We start from the raw sequence: 20,552 nt of genomic DNA, 5'->3' as shown, positions 1-20,552 counted from the left end.
CAGGCTGAAGCTGTCTATGGTTCTGAACCCCTTCTAGCACTTGAGGCCTCTTTGTCAGGCTCGCACCCCAGAGCTCAGGTTGTAGCTGTCCGCGGTGCTGAAACACTCCGCAGCCAAGGCCGCCCCATGAGGCCCCCACCCCTGAGAGTCCAGGCTGTTGCTCGGCAATATGCGCTCATTTTCTCAAGAGGTTTTATCATTCACTCTAACACACACCCTTGCTAGAGGCGTGAAGAGGGGTGGTGATAGGCAGGGCTATTGTTTTCTGATGTTTTACAAGCTCCATGCAATCGGTGGCAAAAGGCACGTACCATGCAAACAGAAATGCAATAAAACCCTTATAATATAGAAGTTAAAGTGTGACTCTCGGGCGATGTACGTGTCATAAATTCTGTTCGAGCACTCTTTGGGGTAGATTATCAGTGGTGGACCACAACTCCATCACCTTCTCCAAATAGGAGGGTACATGACTGTACATGGTCTACTGGCAAGCATACGGTATGTATGAAATAAACACCAGGAGGCAATGTAACATGCCATTAACTCTACTCCCTTACTCATGCTGCTCTTCCAGCCACCCAGGAGGGAGAGAATTATGTTACACATCGCCTGCTGTTTTTCTAAATTGCTCTGAGAGGTGTGGTAAAATGCATTTCATAGTCTTGTCGGGGAAACATTGTGTGTTCAGGGACGTCGCAGTCATTGGTGCAGTAGGTTCAGTGGTGCCAGGGTCCCTGGATGTGAGGGGGAGCCCTTTCACAGAAATTATAGATGGTGTTAATGACGTAGATGCTCAACTATAATAACTGATGACTGTTGAGTTCTGACGCCTCAGTCACATGGCCTGCTGCCAAAGCTGGACTGGGAGCATAAAATAAAGATGCTGTTGAAAAAGGGAAAACGAAATGTAGCTTTATCTTCTATTCTATTTTACTAGATGAAAAGTGATAAGCAACATGTTTAAAGCAAGCTGTTTACGTGACATGTTTTTTCTCTCGGTCAGTTGCAATATCCTTATAATGTATGGAAGGTGCTAATGTATTCCAGGTGTAGATGTACTGTGGGTGTATGTGTACTTATTTACACGTGTGTTGCACCAGTGGATTGTAAGACATCCTGTTTCCTTCACTGTTATGAGGGGGATCCTCAAATAAAAAATTCCCTAACTAATTTACAAGAACCAATGAGAACACTGTCAGGTAGATTGTAAATGACAAATTGTTAAAAATTATGAAATAGGAGGTGATCACCTCTTTTGCAACACTCGAGGTTACATATACTCATGCACGCACCACACAAGCACACAGTGATGTGTGAACACAAACTGACAGTCACATACTGACATTAACATGTTGAACATGACACACACCGAGAAAGCACACACACACTGGCCAAAAAATATATACACACACACAAACACACACACACGTTATCTCCTTTTTCTAAAACACACACGTTATCTCCCTGTCGTTCTAACACACACACGCGTTATCTCCCTGTCGTTCTACCGCGGTTTTTCTATGTGTAATAAGCCTTCTGTCTGTCTGTCTCTCACTTCTCCCCTTGTTTCCGATTTTTCACTCTACCATTCTCTAATGCCCTTTCAATTTGTCCATCTCGTCTGTGTGTCTGTGCTTCGTTGTATTTTACAGTGCCTTTGCTCTCCCTCCGTCTCTCTTTTTAAATATTTAATCTCTACACTAGCTGCTTTACTTTTACCTCACTAAACTTATTTATCTGCCTCTATTTCGCTCTCTCGTTCTTTTTCTCCCTCTCTCCCAATATGTACGTAACTTTCCCTCTCTCTATATATATCTATAATTTTGCAGCGTTTCTGCCCCTCTCTGTCTCTCCCTCGTTCTTCCACTACGTCTGTCGCCCTCTAGCTTTTTCTCCTTTCACCCCATGTGACGGCATCTCTCCTTCACCCCTCCCTCCATTTCACCACTTTCTTTCATCCTCCCTTTGCTCTCACGCCCCTTTGTCTCTCTCGGTCTCCTTCGCGTCATATTTACCCCATTCCCTTCTGGTCTCTCACAGAAACTCTCTTTCGCCCCTTTACATCTCTCTGCTCCATCTCTCTGTCTCTCTCTCGCGTCTGCCCGCCTGTTCTCTCTAATTTCTTCGTCCAGGTCTCCCTTTCTCAATCTCGTCTCTCCCAGGCTCTCTCGCGGCTCCCTTACTTCTGTCACTTCATTCCCTTTCTTCGTCCCTCTCTCTCTCTCGCTATCCACCTCGACGCTAATACTTTCTATTCCCGTCTCTCCGTTTCTTTGTCCCTCCTGCTCTCTCCACGTCTCTTTCTGGCGGTCTCTCTCTTTCTCGCTCTCTCTCTCTCGCGCCCTGCTTCTTTTGCTTTATTTGTCAGTCTTCATTTACGTAGATAGACACACTGAAGATGACGTCACCTAAGTCCGTAAAGAGCCTAAGAGCCAGCTCAAAACCTTAACCCCTAGAAAGGGAGCCGCAACTCAAGCTTTCTTTTCGAAAAATCAAGAACATGCACTTTATTTTCCATGAGCGCAGCAATGACGTCATGGGCTAAAATGATTAAACTCCTCCCAGTCACGTGAGTCCATTCATTACATCCCTCGCCTAAGATTTGGAAGAACATTAGAGGCGAGCTTTAGGAGCGAGAAATCAAGACTGGCAAATATCATATCTTGATAAGGGCACGAGTCTTGAGACCCATACGTTGAAACACTTCGACCATCCCGAGGCCATGGTACTTTCGACAGCGTCACGTCACGATTTTTTTTAAAGCGCCTCAACACCAGTGTGAGGCCCCAGCTTGTGACTAGATTATGCAATGCAGAGTTTTAATCAGAAGTCAGCAGGCCCCTGTCCTCCCCCATGACACTGAGCTTTAAAATGCTGTGTTGACTGGATACAAGTGGACACAATGTCTTCAGCAGTGGGCCTGCGGCGGCAATGCTGGGTGAGAGGTCCTGGTTCCGATTTACAGCTAGGCGGCTTTTAAGCGCTTAGAAGCCATTACAACCGTTTTAAAGCCGACCATTGCTCTGCTTTAGATTTGCGGATTTGATAAGACCTACACATCTCTCATGCCAACGGATACGTACAAGTATGTGTGAAATATATTTTCGGATATATGTATGCTAGTTGTTAAACTTTTACTGGAGTGGCGATTAGGATCCGCACAACATATGGAGGCTGTGCCAACAGGCATACACGAACTTCACAAGTTACATAAGATAGCATGAGTACAATTAACATACGCACACACGCTAGTAGCCTACATAGGTTGATACAGCATAAGCAGATAGAATGTGGTGCGATAGAATAACAGGGCACAACATTAAAAATGCCATAACCTCAAGTGTGCCAGGTATGCCCCGACGTGGATTTGCATATGGCCAGGTCTAAACTGGGGTGGCATGGCATGGTGAGCAAAAGAATGATGGTTTTAACCCAGATCTCTTGACTGGGTGTGAATGTTTTGATTTGTTCTGCATTCCGTCCATCAATTGTGTGTCTTTTGCTTTCTCGCCCTAAGTGTGCCAGGTATGCCCAGACGTGGGACCTGGGCTCACTGTGCCACTGGAATCAAGCTATCCTGGCTGAAGAGGGGTGAAACCCCGACACCGGTCCTAGGATGCTTGTTTCCGGTCCAGGGAGGACCTGGCTTGGCAGTTCAGGCTGGACTGTTCCCATGAGGCACAGGGTCAAGACTGATTTGCATATGGTCAGGTCTAAACTGTTATGGCATGGTGAGCAAAAGAATGATGGATTTAACCCAGATTTCTTGACTGGGGGTGAATGTTTTGATTTGTACTGCATTCCGTCCATCAATTGTGTGTCTTTTGCTTTCTAACCTCAAGGAACACAACAGACTATGCACCTCACAATGCACCATAACCTAATCTAACAGGGCTCACTGTAAAATATGACCTAATTCATGCTGTAACCATGAACTGCTATAATATCGCACACCGTACCATGTTATAGCATACCGCGTCATGACACAGCGTGACAGTGCAATGCATGGATGAACTTCGTACCATGTCATAACACACTATAACACCCTACAACACGCCACAGCACAACGTGTCGCACCATAACGTAAGGTACGTAAAGTAACATTCACCAAGAGAAACAAGCGAACAAAACTCCAATTACAATACAGTGCAGTTGCCAGAATATTTAACGCAATTGCTTTCTGAAGGGGCGCGGCAGACCCTCTGACGCACTGAGCGGCCGGGCCGCCTTACACTGCTTTTGTAATGGGCGGGGTCGTTTCAGGTTATAACCAGAGGTCCCTCACCACACAGTACAAAAGCGAAAGACCTCGCCAGGCTTGGGGAATGTCAAATGAAGCGGCTTAATGTGCCCCGCCCCCTCCTCTCCCAGCCAGGGGTATTAGTAATGATTAGACACGTGACGCCGGCGCCACAGATCCTCGCGCAGTGCTACTGCAGGCACAGGCAGTGCTCCTCTTTCAGTCTCGCCTCATGGGGCGCTGCAGCGCCCCTTCGCCACGCGGCCACCGGCGCGTGGCCGGCCTGGGCGCACACTTTCACTTAGAGTAACGCGTGCCGTGACCAGTCGCTCTTTGCTTCCTTGGTGCTTTGTTTCAAGGCAACCGGGCGAGAGATTGTTTTCAACTGAAAGCAGAAGGGGAACGGGCCACCATTTACACACCGCGTGTCTCAACAAGTTGTGACATGTCTTTTTGTTGCACACAGTACGTCCCATAAGCTTCGGAAGGCAATTTACACGAAGCAGCCCCTGATTGAATGATTTTAACTTGAAATCTATGCACAAGCAATGACGCAAACGCTGCGCCAAGTGGGCATTCAAATGTTCACCAGGAAACACCATGAAACACAGCGATTAACTTTTAAAAAACATAACAATCTCGCTTTACGTTAGTCAACATATATTGCAGTATTTAGTTTTTCTGCTATTTTTTCCTGTGGAAATTTTCCATAATTTTTGCCTTCACTAGAGAAATGAGGTGAAAGAAGATGGTTGTTACCTACCAGAACAGTAGCTGGCATACCTTGAGCCAATAATCCAGGTGTTACTGCTCAAGCAACAGTGGCATCAACCCCATAATTCATGGGAACTACCTCAGAGGGGTGAATTGTCCTCCGAAATTCTCAAGAAATTCGTTACACTTGTGAAGGAGGAATTGAAACCAATGGGAAGCTTAGAAAGCAACGCATATCTCCTCTTTTCCTTTCACCAGTCATTAGTCTCTGCAAACGATAATGCTTTTGAATAAAATGTGCACTGTTTCTTGCTAAATCAATGTACTTTGCTTAAGCAAGTTTCTCTGAAAGTTAAACGGAATTTAATATTCATTGCAGTCAGCAGTCCCTTCTTGGCTGAACACTGGGGATAGCTCATGTAAGATCCACACTTTTGTGGATAAAATATGATTCGAATACAGCAAAAAACCTTCACTAAAACTCTGCCTACTAACATAAAGTTTTTTTCACCATTCTTATGCCGGCAAATAATCAAGCAATGCACTGACGTACTTAGCTTACAACTTAGGGCTAACAATTTTCTGGTTGAAATACAAAAAAGCCACATTTTAATGGCACACAAAAGTTTATGATATGGGAAATATGTAAAGGTTGACATATATCATGGTTCAATAATAAAATTGGGAGTTCTGGCCACATTTATGGACCCATTTGATGACATCTACAATCCAGTGAACCATGAGGGGTTAATGTCCTTTATCAGAAGCTTTGAGGGATTTTGGAACCATAACATAAATTATACCTTTTATGCATCATACATACAAAATAAACACACACACACACACACACACACATACACTCAATTTTTGTATTAATTTATGTGTGCGTGTAAACACAGAAGATATCTTCATTTGTGAAAGAAAGCCAGGGCCCACAGCTTTTCTCAATAAGCCCCCAACCACCTTCTGCTGGTGCTGCCAAATGTTACTGCTGGGTCTGCTTATATGGCTCTGTTCCTTTCTCTGACATAGCTCGGATGTCTGCCACATTGCTATGTATAAGCTCAATTGATCCATATTGTGCACAGTATTATAGAATTAGCAATATATACCCAACATTTAGGTATTTATTTCAAATATGCAGTTTTCACATTTATACGTAGGAGATTTGATCCTGAGTTGTTCCACATCTGATTTAAGTAGCTTGTCTAATGTTGATTTTCCTTTGGATTCTGTTTTTTTGTAGTCCAGCATTTATTATAGAAAACTAACAAGTTTCAGAATTCAATGAAAGACCTTGAAAGGACTAGTTACTCACATGACCGCCATGTTCAACTGCTACTACTTGCTTTGGCTTTGATTCTAAATCTAAATCTAAATTTAAAGCTAAATCAAAATCAAAATCTACATCCACATCTAAATCTAAATTTAAATCTAAATCTAAACCTACATCCACATCTAAATTTAAATCTAAATCTAAACCTATGCCTAAATCTACATCCACATCTAAATCTAAATTTAAATCTAAATTTAAACCTACGTTTAAATCTAAATCTACATCCACATCCACATCTAAATTTAAATCTAAATTTAAACCTACGTTTAAATCTAAATCTACATCCACATCTAAATCTAAATTTAAATCTAAATCAAAATCTACATCCTCATCTAAATCTAAATTTAAATCTAAATCTAAACCTACACCTAAATCTACATCCACATCTAAATCTAAATTTCAATCTAAATTTAAACCTACATTTAAATCTAAATCTACATCCACATCTAAATGTAAATCTAAATCTAAACCTACATCTACATCTACATCTAAATCTAAATCAAAATATACATTCACAACTAAGTCTAACTCTAAATCTATACCAAAAACTACATCTAAATCTAAACGTAAATCTACATATACATATAGATCTATACCTGGCCACACCAATGCCAGACCAGAAGCAGAATGGTTTAGCAGACAGCATGGTGGAAGATTAGCACTGGCACTTGCCTCCCCCGTCTTCACTCAGATCATCCAATGGTAGACAAATATGAAGCTGAGCTTGCTTGGTGTTGTGATGGGTCTGGGGGAGGGATCCTGCTTGCTTAGTGTTGTGATGGATCAGGGGGAGACATCCTGCTTGCTTAGCGTTGTGCTGGTGCTGGGAGCGGCATCCTTCTTGCTTAGTGTTGTAATGGGTCTGGGGGAGGGATCCTGCTTGCTCAGTGTTGTGATGGGTCTGAGAGAGGCATCCTGCTTGCTTAGCGTTGTGATGGGGCTGGGGGAGGGATCCTGCTTGCTTAGTGTTGTGATGGGGCTGGGAGCGGCATCCTTCTTGCTTAGTGTTGTGATAGGTCTGGGAGAGGCATCCTTCTTGCTTAGTGTTGTGATGGGTCTGGGGGAGGGATCCTGCTTGCTTAGTGATGTGCTGGGTCTGGGAGAGGCATCCTTCTTGCTTGGTGTTGTGATAGGTCTGGGAGAGGCATCCTTCTTGCTTAGTGTTGTGATGGGTCTGGGGGAGGGATCCTGCTTGCTTAGTGCTGTGATGGGTCTGAGAGAGGCATCCTGCTTGCTTAACGTTGTGATGGGGCTGGGGGAGGGATCCTGCTTGCTTAGTGATGTGCTGGGTCTGGGAGAGGCATCCTTCTTGCTTGGTGTTGTGATAGGTCTGGGAGAGGCATCCTTCTTGCTTAGTGTTGTGATGGGTCTGGGGGAGGGATCCTGCTTGCTTAGTGTTGTGCTGGGTCTGGGAGAGGCATCCTTCTTGCTTGGTGTTGTGATGGATCTGGGGGAGGCATCTTATATCACTGCTCCTGCTGTGAGAACGGTGCCATTCTTGAACTAAAGCTCTGTGTGTGTGTCACAAGAGTGAATGCGCCCAGTAGTAGCCATTCTGTCTGCAAACTGTACAACTACTCGGTCAGTAAACAATCAAGGCACTCTTAGTGCAAGTACCTCAGCTCAAGCAACTCTAAAAATACGTTCCTGCCTGAGACCTGGCAAATATCTCCTCAATAACACCTAGTATTGTATACAAAAAGGCAGAAACATATATCTAGGCACACATATACATAAAGACAGAAATGTTAGAGTAGACGCAGACCCATGTTCAACAATTAAAGGCGCTATTACCTAGCTGCCTCCTACAAAAGGGTGGAAGGTAACCAAATAATTAATACAGGGCAAATAAACAGGACATTTTTATACAACTAAATTACAAGAAAGCCAAGTGGATATTTTTATGCATCACTGTTGCTGATGCTCTCGCCAGGGTTTTGGTTATATCACTCCATGGTATAAATGACAGAGTGGCAAGCAAAGCAGTAAGACGGATGCTAGACCGTGCCTTCCTACCTCTCCCTGTAAAAGCGTGTGTACTTCATTCACCATCTGTCCCTTTGCTTTCACTTGACCATTACAGCTATGGCATTTCAGAAGTTGGTAAAACCTCTTGCTTTGGGATAAAGGTTTGGATTAGCCATAGGTCCCTCTAGAATTGAGTTAGCCTCGGAATAATGGCACATCTCGACATCTGACCCAAGGATACACTAGTCAATTCCCTTCAATTTTAAACATTTATTAATCTTGTGTAGCATCAACTAGCCAGCACCGGACACGAACACACTTCCCTTCCCTGAATCAGGAAAGGAGGGTTCAGGTCCTAGAAAAAGGCGGGGATGGTGACTTAGGTAATGACACCGCTTCATCTTAGAAAGTGATCTTACAACCATGTCATAGCATCGGTTGCAGTCATAGCTGTGGTGCACACTTTGCTATGTTTCTTGTGTAGGTGGGTAAATGTATATTGCACAAATCTCTCTCTCTCTGCCATTGCAGCAAAGTGAATGAGGCTACCCATAAGCCTTCACATAAAAATGATACATGCATCTATAAACCATCAATCATATCTTCCATTAACCTAAAAGAATGGGTTAGAAAGATTTCTTTGGGAAACTGTACACTGCCGATGACCTATATATGTAATACTGATCAAGTTAATATTACTGATGAGAAATCATGAGCCCTTTTTGTGGTACCTTACTGAACATAGTGTGCGAAGGGGCCTGAGTACAGTTTTCCACCCTAACCAGACCTTTGGGAACCTTTCTGTATTTTTGGGTGCTCTGAAGTCCCTCCAGACAAATTTACTATAGTAAATCACTCGGATTTTTTCCACGTTACTAGATATAGTTAAAAGAGGTTCAAAGTAACAAGGACCATTTTCAATGGGTAAAAAACATATGTTCTAAATTAAAGTGATATTGTTTTGAAACCAAGGCTCGGATAAGAGAAATGCCGTGCAAATTCAGATGGCTTGCATTTGCTGATGTGTGCATGTCTCTGACTCCAACAGCAGTCGCCTTGAGCCAAGAAGATCTTTCAGGTAGTAGACGCTTAACAGTTCTTTAAACTGGAGATGAAAGACATTTGTCCTATCCTCCTAATTGATCATATCCCTAACTCTTCAAGTCATCTTACAGGGGGGGCTGGCAACTCCCTCCATCCTTTGGTAGGGTTGGATTAACATTGGGAATGATGCTGGCTAGATCTTTGGGACACCAACATATTATGACGCCTGCGACAAGTTCACAGAAGCCCATAGAAATTGGTGGCAATGTGACTTTGTGTTATCCTCGTCTGACAACGCCAGTGGTTGTCAGTATCCTTCACTCTCCATCGACAAGCACACAAAGAATCATGATGGTGTATCAGACAGAACCAACTCACGACCATGGCCCAATGTATTTTGAGAAGAGCATATCCGGGTAGACAATATGGTCCCTTGTACTTCTACCGTGGCTTTTAAACGATACTATTAAATTTGTAAGGTGCACCTTCAGTCGGTCGGGCAGAAAACTTTACAAAAAATTATTGATAAACCAGTAATTTTCACTTTTTCATAGTGCATGTAAGCCACATAGATCCACATGTGCCCACATAAAAAAAAAGAAAATCAACACACAAACAGGTAACAATTTTTACAAAGTCCAGCAGGCATAAAGACACATATGCACACAGACTAACCGACTTGCTGATATCAGTAAACACTGTCATGCATAACCCTTTGCAGTAGGATGCACAGGGTGATGTGAATCAGCAGCACACAAGAAGATGTGCAACAGAGAACACAAGGAGTTGTGTTTCAGGAAGACACAAAATGCCGCACAGCAGGGTGGCACAGATTGAAGTGCACAAGGATATCCATGGGTGATCTTTTACAGAGACGCTCCATTAATAATGCACCCCAGGGAGCCCTGGGTGGTGTGCCTATGGATACAAGGGGTAATATGCTTTATGAGAGCACTAAGTGTTAAGCAACAGAGGAGACTGGGTGTTGGGTACATTGTGAGAATAGGGTGTTATACACCAGGGAAGTACTCTGTGATATACGAGTCAAGGGGACTAGTCTGTGTGCATTAACCAAAACCCGGGATGATGTTCAGCAGCTAGTACAGGGTGATGAACACCGGGGGCAAATGGTGATGGACAACACGTGGACACATCTGTGTGCAGTCTATGGCCACAGGATGATGTCAGGGAGGTCTCACGCTGTCCCATGCAGCAAACGCAGCTCATCCAGTCCAAGGGCCCGATTCGCAGAACTAACTTAAGACAAAATCCTAAACTTACTACCATTTTCGTATTCACAGAAGGCACTTACTCATTTTGGTATTCACAGAAGACACTTACTCACTTCGGTATTCACAGAAGTTAGGAGTCCTAACTTTAGGACTCCTAAATGCCTTCTGTGAATACCGAAAGTCTTAAAATTATGATTTTTCTCAGTTTAGGAGTCCTAAAGTTAGGACTCCTAACTTTACTACTACTAAACTGAGAAAAATCCTAATTTTAAGGCTTTCGGTATTCACAGACGGCATTTAGGAGTCCTAAAGTTAGGACTCCTAACTTTACTACTACTAAATTGAGGAAAATCCTAATTTTAAGACTTTCGGTATTCACAGAAGACATTTAGGAGTCCTAAAGTTAGGAGTCCTAACTATACTACTACTAAACTGAGAAAAATCCTAATTTTAAGACTTTCGGTATTCACAGAAGGCATTTAGGAGTCCTAAAGTTAGGACTCCTAACTTCTGTGAATACCGAAATGAGTAAGTGCCTTCTGTGAATACCAAAATGAGTAAGTACCTTCTGTGAATACCAAAATGGTAGTAAGTTTAGGATTTTGTCTTAAATTAGTTCTGTGAATCGGGCCCCTAGCTTTTAACTGTGGTATCATGAATTCCACTAATGACATCCATCCACCATTTCCTTTTGGTGATCTAACAAGAGCAAGAAACCTGCATGTGACAGGTGGAGTTGGTGGCTTGATGACTGGCTTAGCAATAGAAGAACACAAGTTGGTTCTTTGGGAATGAAGTTTAGTTTGTTTACTATGATAGTATTACAATTAAGATTTAATTTATCTAGCCTTCAAAAAATCATTTTAGAAGTGCAATGTTTCACAATATCAATCTTCAGTGAAAGTGTGGTACCAGACGTTTGTACCCAAAATATTGTCTCACTTAAATGTCATGTCCTAAATATTGTGTGCAAAAATATCGCCCTAGTGGAGGTAACAAAAATAAATAAACATATAGCATCATGCATATCTAATACAATAACATAGGGGAGGTCATGAGAAATTATTAAGATATATCAGAAATCAGAGTCAATTCAAATAGGGGCATGAAATTGGGCCTACAGCTACTCACTGAAAGATGACTGAGTTAGGGTTTAATTTGGATGGGCAACAGGTTCAAGACATCTGTTGCGGTTGTGGCTCTAGGCTGGCCAGTGAGAGTAGCTCTTCCATATTCCAGTCTGGGGATTATGAGTGCTTGCACGGCCAACTTGAGGTCAATTTGAGGGAGGAAAGGTTTTAATTTTCGTAGTATGCTCAATTGAAGGTTTACTCCTTTAGTGGTGGCACTAATATGCTACCGCATATTAAGGTTTTTGTCAAGGATTATTCCTAGCGATTTTGCCGACTGATTTTTGGTGTACATTTGAAAGCTGCTAAATGCTTCATCCAGTCACTCGTTGAGTGTATCTGGTTAGATTGGGTGATTAGGAGAAATTTCTTGGTTTTGAGTGTTACGTTTGAAGTGGTTGCATGAGAGCCAATTTTGGGTGTCTTGAAGAATGGGATTGAGGGATTGGAGGTCTTCAAGGGGTGACATTTTCAAGTACCGTTGGATTTCATCAGTGCAAAGATGATAGTGAATGTTGGAAGCCCTTAGCATTTTTGTTAGTGGTTTCATGAATATGTTGAAGATAGTGGTGGAAAGAGAGGAACCTTGTTGGACCCCAAGTGGGACGGGCACAGTGTTAGAAAGGGATTGATTTACCTTGACTTTTTGCGTTCTGTTTTGCAGAAACGAGGTGAACCAATTTAAGACAGACCCTGATATTCCTAATCTATGCTCTTGTAAATCAAATAGGTAATCATGCTTTACCGAGTCAAAGGCGGAGGAGAGGTCCAAGAGGATTAGTAGGCATGATGCGTTTCAATCCAGCATTTGTAGAGCGTCGTCCACTATATGTGTCAAGGACGATTCAGTGCTGTGACCCAAGCGGAAACCAGATTGGTGCCAGTCAAAGAGGTTGAATTGGTCGATGTGATTACAAAGTTTGACATTGACACATTTTTCAAGAATTTTAGCCAGCATCGGGAAGTTATCTTTCACACCCAATAATATAAATATCGAATGGTAAAAGCAAAACTGCAGGTTCAGCGATGCAAAGTTCTGTTACCTAAAGAGCCAAAAGTGGTTAAAGGTGCTATCCAGGCGGCCTGTCTTAAGTAACAATTTGTATTTCTTTCTGTTCACTTTGCTCATCTCAGACTTTTTCACATCCAGTGCTGCCATTAATATGCAGCATGAATTGTCTCTGAATATGCATTTTAATGTGTTGTATGAAAGATAAGAACTTTGCTGAACTTTCTTACTCTCAGGGAACTCATTGAAATGCTGTAGGGATTTCATTTCTTTCCAGCCATGCACCTAAGAAACATTAGGTGCAGTGTTAGCACAGTGAAAGAGCTCAACTCTGTAAAGCATTACACTTGCATACGCCTATCACTAAACCTATAGGAAAGTCAATTAGGGCTTTCGGGCCCCTTATGCTTAGAACATTTCCGAAACGCTTTGCTTAATGCCTGAAACAACATTCAATAATTCGCACCCCAAAGTGGTGGCCAAGTTGATAAAGGCAGCAACACTGACACACATTTACACCAATCATGGAATCCATCCCATTCCTGTCCAGGTTCTAACTCTAGCTGTTCAAGATTGCAGATAAACCATTGTTGTAATAAACCCCCAAAAAGATAGAAGCATTACTATATTTGCTCTGTCACATAGGAAAAAAAATGAGTGCTATGGTCCTCGAGATCCCTCATCTATGGAAAACGGGGCCACTGGAATTATGCGATTGTGCGGCCACATTGCTTTTCACATAATTATGGATCTACTGCATTTGCCACATAATCGACCATATGCTGCATAAGCTGCAGATTGTGACAACAAATTAGTTTCTAGCTCAAACTGTTCAAAAGTTACTAAAATTGCAGCAACACGTGTTCCCGCACAGTGGATGAGCATTTTCAAAGTTTGACTGGTCACATTTCTGTTGCTTATTGCTATATTTGCGTTTTAAACTGGTACTAATAAGGTGTAACATGCCCAGACACTGTTAACAAGTGTAACAAAAACTAAAAAGATGTAAAAGTATCAGAAAATGTACTGCATTATGCTGCATAACTTGGCTTCTCTTGCCGCATAATTTGGTCCTCTCCTGCCGCATTATTTGGCCCTCTCCTGCCGCATAATTCCAGTGGCCTTGACTAAAAAACAAAAGGCCAGCACATTTATGGTCTGGTTTAGAGTATTGCAAGTTGGTAATCTGTCACAAAAGTAACGGAAATCCTTTTCACCTTATTACAACTGCCATAGCATATGATGCACGTGCAATAAGGCAGATGGAATAATCGACACGCCTGTAATGGAGCAACCTGTCCCCCAAACTCTAAACTAGGCCCTTTGTTACAGGAGAGGCATACCTCAACTTCATTTAACATTGCAACTCTTGTCTGTTGCATCCAAGGCTCTAGTACTGCTTCAACAAACTGCCCTGTCTCTCAGCCTTATTTGCCCATCTGCCATTTTAATTCCAGAGGCGTAGCGCAGTTCGCCTGCAAATAAGTTATAACTCTTCAAGTTCTTCCCTTTCCTCTCCTTTCTTCAAACATTATCTTAATTTTTCCTTTCAAATACTTCTTTTGGATTTATATTTCACTCCCACCAATTTTTAATTTTATTTATTTTTGCTCACTTCGTTTCCACGTACGTGCCACATCTTGTGTCAGCTCCCACCAACGCAACACTCAGCATAACCCTTCCGATTAGTCACTTCACAACCAGCACGTACAAACCCAGAACTAAACATGCACTGCTACCCACATGCTCCTACTCAATCCCCTGTTCTCCTGCTGCTCATGTTGTCCAGACCTCACCTCAGTGTCCACCCCCCAGATGGGCCAGCTGCACTCACAAGCAGTTCCCACACAGCCATATGTAGACACACTGAGACCCACGCTGATGGCGAGCGTCTTCACGGCGACGACTGTGGGTGTGTTGTCTTAACGTAGGTGGAGATGAGACACAGTAGTCCTGTGAAGGACTCTGCGGTGGCTAATTGGTACACCCCTCTAGTGTTTGATAGTTTATTATTTTGATGTTTTGGGAAGAAACAATCACCCTTTTGTGCTATCTTTGGGGTGTCAAGTCCTGTATGAGAAAAGCAAAAACTGTAAATAATGGAAATTAAAGAATCATTAGAGACCACTAAGGTGGGGTAGATGCCACCATTAAACATTTTTCTGTTTCAACTGCGGGGAGATGCTTAGCTTACTTGAAACGTTCAATAATAAGGGGTTTTCTGACATGGATGTACTCTGGTCCAGCAGTGATTAGTGGACCAATGAAATTATAGAGTGTGGGACCCAGCACTCCTTTGGAATGGTCACTGTAGGCTACAATTGTCCAATAAAACAGAGTGCTGCAGATTGGAGGTTCCTAGTGGGGAGATGATGTGAAGTCTGTTTTTGCAGACATGGAGAATTGTATGCTCAACACCTTAACCACCGTGGTGATTTGAGGAGAGACTCCATGGCCTGAATCTAAGATGATTCCAAAAGTTTCAGCTTTCAGACTGGGCAGAGAGACTGGCAGCTGAAAAGAAAATAGTCACTATGATGTACTGCCAGAACAAGGATTTCTGTATTTTCTCTATTTTGTCTGAGGAAGACGTTTCTCATTCAATTATTGTTTTGTTTTCGGAAAGGGTCAGTATTTAAAAGGCAGTGGTTCTCTAAATGGATGTAGACTTGTGTGCGGACCACCCTCATCTAGAACTGGATCTTGGGCTGAATTAGCAAGTGATCAATGGCTTATGCAAGCATGAAAGAGTAGCAAGGAGAAGGCAGATCCTTGGGGGGACACCACACAGAGCTCTGTAGGAGGAGGATTTTGAACCGCCCATGCATACTTGGGGAATTTGACCCAGGAGAAATAAACAAATTCAATGTAGTCCGTTGTTGGATATACCAAACGTCCATTTCTGTGTTCAGTAGGATTTAATGGATCATGGTGATGAAAGATGTAGAGATATCAAAGATAATCTAGGCAACTGGCTGTCATCTGCTGACCTTGATGACTTGATTAGTCCCTCTCAAAGATGTCCTTTCGGGCTTTCAGGCTAAAGAAATACACTGTGGAATGCATAGGAGAATACATTAATGTGTATTAACAGCCCCTTTCCAAACTGTGATATCTGCTTTGTCTTTAGTAAGACAGTGTCTAGCTACAAGGAGGAATTTTTTAGACATCATTATTGCCGTGGGAACATCTCTAAAATGAGGGACTGTACATAGAACAGTCTGGTGAACCTGTGGAAACCAGATGACAAAAAATAGGATTTGACGGGGACTGAATCTTTGGGTTACGTACCTGTAACAATAAAAGGCAGCACATTATAGAGATCACATTTTAAATTGAACCAGTTAGTCATATATTTACAATAGTGGAGTCAAGAAAATGATCAATTTGATCAGAATCACACTATGTTTGGTCAGCTGACAAGGCAAGTATAAAGTCCTATGTCTGTGAGTCTGAAAGTGAACAACCTAGCCTGTAGGTCATTTCTCTTCACTGGTGTGTTCGAAAAATCTTATTTCTATGGTTCTGGTCACTTTTGGATGAAATATGCTCTACCAGACTACTCTGATGACAGAAGGTGCTGTAAAAGCAAAGTAACACAACATGGCATAACAGATGTGTGTAGGAGTCTTGTAAACCCCATCAGATGCGAAGATTGCGTTAATCTTTTGGGCTCAAAGAACTCTCTTGAGTCCACGGATGTCCAGCAGTTTGGTTGTACTGCCTTGGCTCCCAGGAAATACGTTTCTAAATAAATGATTCAACTATGTGACTCGTGAAGTGAGAGAATCCATAGAGATGAATGACAAAATCACCCCATAACCCATCTTTATGGTGATTGGCTGAAACAAGTACAGTGTTTTGCACCCTTGGACCTATTGACTTACAGGGTGTTGAGAGACCCAGAGATTCATCCTGGAGCTTGACATTGTAGGGCTCCTCATGTACGTTTAGGTGAAACTGAGTCTTGTCAGCAAACCTTTGTTGTTAAGGCATTTATTGTCGAATCTATACCTGATTTTGTCTTAGCATCTGTATCCTATTTATATGTGTGTTTTCTGTTTCATTATAAACACTGTTCTGTCTCCCTTAGTTACTGCTCCTGCTAAACAGGCCCATGCATGATGCCATTGTTCAGACTCACACCATGTCATGTCTTGCTTGTGGCCTGCCTTGCAGCTCCAGTTGAGATCCAATGTGTCCTTCGCCGCGCTGCCGCATGACCTGCGAGAGATGCTTCAGAAGAGGCTGGGGGACCTGGAACGCCAACTCCTGAGCAAAGTGGCTGAGCTGGAGGATGAGAAGTCTCTGCTGCATAACGAGACAGCAGCCCACCGACACCAGACAGAAACTGCCCTGAACGCACTGCTGGAGCGAGTCAACGAGCTAGAAAAAGGTAGTTTTGGGGAAACGATGAGTGGTTTGGTCAAAAGCTAAAGTCCTTCCAGTGAGGTCGAGCACTTCCCTCTATTGTCTGCTATATTGATAACAACTTGTCTATTTAGCACTGGTTACCATAGCTTCGCTGTTTGTGACCACTGTTGTTCACAGATGTACCATCACACAAGTCACTGTACTCAATTGATCAATGGAGTGAGGTTGGAAGGTTTGATGAATCCTGTCAGGATCACATCTATGCCCTTCAGTTTACACAATTGTATAAAGGTGGCCCTTTCCATATTGTGCTATCTTTTCCTCCTTATTAAACACAGATGCTCTGAATTTTGTAGAGTTAACAATGGCAAAGTGCCCTGGCAATGCCAATAGGTCTTGCTTATAAATAAATGTGCCGGTACAGTCACGGATGAGTTTAGGCACTCATGTCAACATACATGCACTTTGACACTCATCTTTGCACTCATACATCAATTCATCCATGTACTGATTTACTCTTGCATTCATCACTTTACCCATCAGCAAATACAGACACACAAACTAAACACCTCAATGGAAGAAACATTAATTGAATCAAATTACAAAAAAAACCAAAACATGACACCATGTAAATTTGGAGGAGGCTTGCAATACAAAAACAGAATTAAACATAGCAGCAGGTGGCCTTCTTCCAATGAAATTGTACCTGGTGGGCAGTTGGTTAAAAGTTCAACATAGCTGCCACTTGTAGAAAAAACAATGATAAATTATGCATAAAGTCATGCCCTGAAATATTAAATTGGGCAGCCACTTCCAAATGCCAAAGCTTATAGCACATCACTGCTGTATTGATTCAATGTGGACAACACAATGTTTCTATATATGGTGAACATCTTTGAACGGCAAAACAATAAAACAATATAGACAGTACCATACAAAGGCGGCCATCCAGTTTAGAAATAGAGGCCCCAGAGAATGCAACATACTGCAGATGAAATGAGTAGCAAATGGACGTCCTGGTAAGATATTCTAGGGAGCTGCAGGCCCTTGTAAAAAAAGTTAAAGAACAAATAGGAAATAATGAAAGAAATTAAAAGGAACAGTTAAAACTGAAAAAAGCAAAATGTAATGGACTAGTCATCATCCCAGACACCAAAGCACACTCATTTTCAAGAGGATTTGCACGTTATCAGGAAAAATTCCATTAAACACTGTGAATAGAGCAAATGTCAGAAATTGGATAACCCATTGCCTCATGGAACCTGCTGTAATTGTGAGAAGCAGCACGTGAGCAGACAGAAGAGAACTGACCCAAAGGCAATCTGTGCATATATATAAGTATATAGGGTTTAGGCATCTATTTTTATTACAAGGGCCTGCTCCTGCCATTCCCTGCAAAGAGGGTCTAGAAAGGCGTATCAGTGCAAATCGTCTACTGCACGGTTTGTCAAAGGAAGTAACCAACACCAGAGTATTTGCTCACTGTTCTAATCTGTGAGATTCCACATTACAAAATAAATGTCTAAAAGCTTTAATACAGTGACATGACAATCCACCCTTAAAAGGCCTGTTGGCTTTAGCAACTGCTATTCACAGTTTACGAGTCCTATTGTCTTTGTCATACCTTTTAATAATAAATCAGTCCTGTAGCCCTGATCAGTGGCTTGCCACCATAACCAGCTCTGTCCTGCTGTGTTCAGCATAAGCTTTTGCATAAAGAGAAATACAAGCACTCCTTTTCTGAGGAAACACACAACTTCTGTCCAATCGAAATTTTAGTAATATAATTCAGTAGGGTAATGTGCCTGTTTCAGAGATTTGCTTGCAATCCATTGATTATAGGCTGGAATTCGAGCGCACTCATTCAGTTTTCATTCTTCCAAAATCAATAAAAATTAATCAATTAGATGGGCAATTATAACGTCTACTAATAAATAAAGTTTCAAGTGGCAAGTCAGTTTGTGATGGGTACTCTATAAATATTAAAAATAACACTCTTCTAAACACAAACAGGAAATTAGGATTCCTCTCCTGTCAATCACCCCACATTTATTTAGTATACCTCTTATCTCACTGACCAGTATCAGCTTCCAAATATGTCTATGTGCTTTGAAGAGTCTCTTACGCAACACGTTCAGCGCAATGCTAAACAACCAACTCAACTGTATGAAGTGATAATTGAACCTCTGTTTCTTAATTTTGTTTCAGGCCATAGTGCATTCAAGTCACCAGATGACTTTAAGGTTTCCCTGCCTCTACGCACAAACTACTTGTATGGACGAATTAAGAAGACCCTCCCTGAGCTCTACTCGTTCACCATCTGCTTGTGGTTGAAGTCAAGCGCGTCCCCTGGAATCGGAACACCATTTTCCTATGCCGTGTCTGGGCAGCCCAATGAGATTGTCCTGATCGAATGGGGAAATAACCCAATAGAGCTGTTGATTAACGATAAGGTGCGTATTCTATGGTGTGTTCAGAATATGCGTGAAGCTAAGGTTATTAGTGCCTACTTGTATTGACAAGTCTTGCATAGTCTTCATTATGTTCAACTTCAGGGCTTTGTGCAGTCACAGATACAAGACTCTGGTATATATTGCCTATTTGCGAACATTTGCATAACACATACAGAATATTGAAAGAAACCTATCAATACAAATTCAGTATTAAATCTGTGCACAAAAACGTCAATAAACATGTAAAAAACTATAAAACAATATTGTGAAAAACCCGAAAGCTAGTTGTTTGTTACACAATGAATATTGTATGTGGGGCATTTTGCAAAATTGCTACCAGTAGGAGCCCTATCTCTATCTTTCGCACACAAACATGGCAGGATTCATAGTTCACACATCATTCCAATAGGTGTGGGCCAACCCATCTAGGCTAGCTTACTATTGTCCTACCTCAAGTGTCTAATGAGAATGTGTTGTTCAAATGGGCAATAATCCAGTAGAGAAACTGATCAACAACAGGGTATGTGTTGCATGGGGTGTTGAGAATACCCAGGTAGTCTAAGCCAGTCGTTGGCTACTTTTGCAGAAAGGTCTAGTCATCCCATTATTTTAAAAATAATGGTTGTGTGCTGTCCCACTGATAATATTTTGTGTACAAGTGAGAAATCCTGGATTGTGGCATCATTTGCCAACTTTAGAAAACAAGAAAAGTTTGAAAGCAAACCACAATATGTGATATTTTACATGGGGCATGAGCTATATAGATATCTGAGAAAGCAGTCACTATATCTAGAAATTGTGTATAAACACACAATGACTTTTTTTCATTCAATGCATTTATATTCTAATATTTGTTAGAAAATGCCCTAGCCCTTTCCATGTGCCTCATAAGATTTTCATAGTGGTAAATACATTACAGTATGCTAATAATGTTTCTTTGTTTATGAGCATGTCTTACATTTTGAACCGGAATTTTTTATGAATCAAATATCACCAACATAAATTCACATAATGACAGAAACGCCATAGTTGTCACATTATTTTGCCTTTAT

General features: G+C 41.9%; 1 protein-coding gene across 1 annotated transcript in view; it reads left to right on the top strand.

Moving 5' to 3' along the window:
- Positions 1-20,552, top strand: part of NPTX2 (neuronal pentraxin 2) — a 41,339-nt gene that overhangs the window by 2,616 nt on the left and 18,171 nt on the right. The window contains exons 2-3 of the mRNA XM_085629002.1: positions 16,853-17,069; positions 19,256-19,500. Coding sequence (XP_085485128.1) covers positions 16,853-17,069; positions 19,256-19,500 — 462 coding nt within the window. The remainder of the gene's footprint in view (positions 1-16,852; positions 17,070-19,255; positions 19,501-20,552) is intronic.

The sequence above is a fragment of the Triturus cristatus genome, chromosome 10, assembly GCF_964204655.1.
Source record: "Triturus cristatus chromosome 10, aTriCri1.1, whole genome shotgun sequence".
NCBI classification, from domain to species: domain Eukaryota; kingdom Metazoa; phylum Chordata; class Amphibia; order Caudata; family Salamandridae; genus Triturus; species Triturus cristatus.
This window is presented reverse-complemented; position numbering and strand designations above follow the sequence as displayed.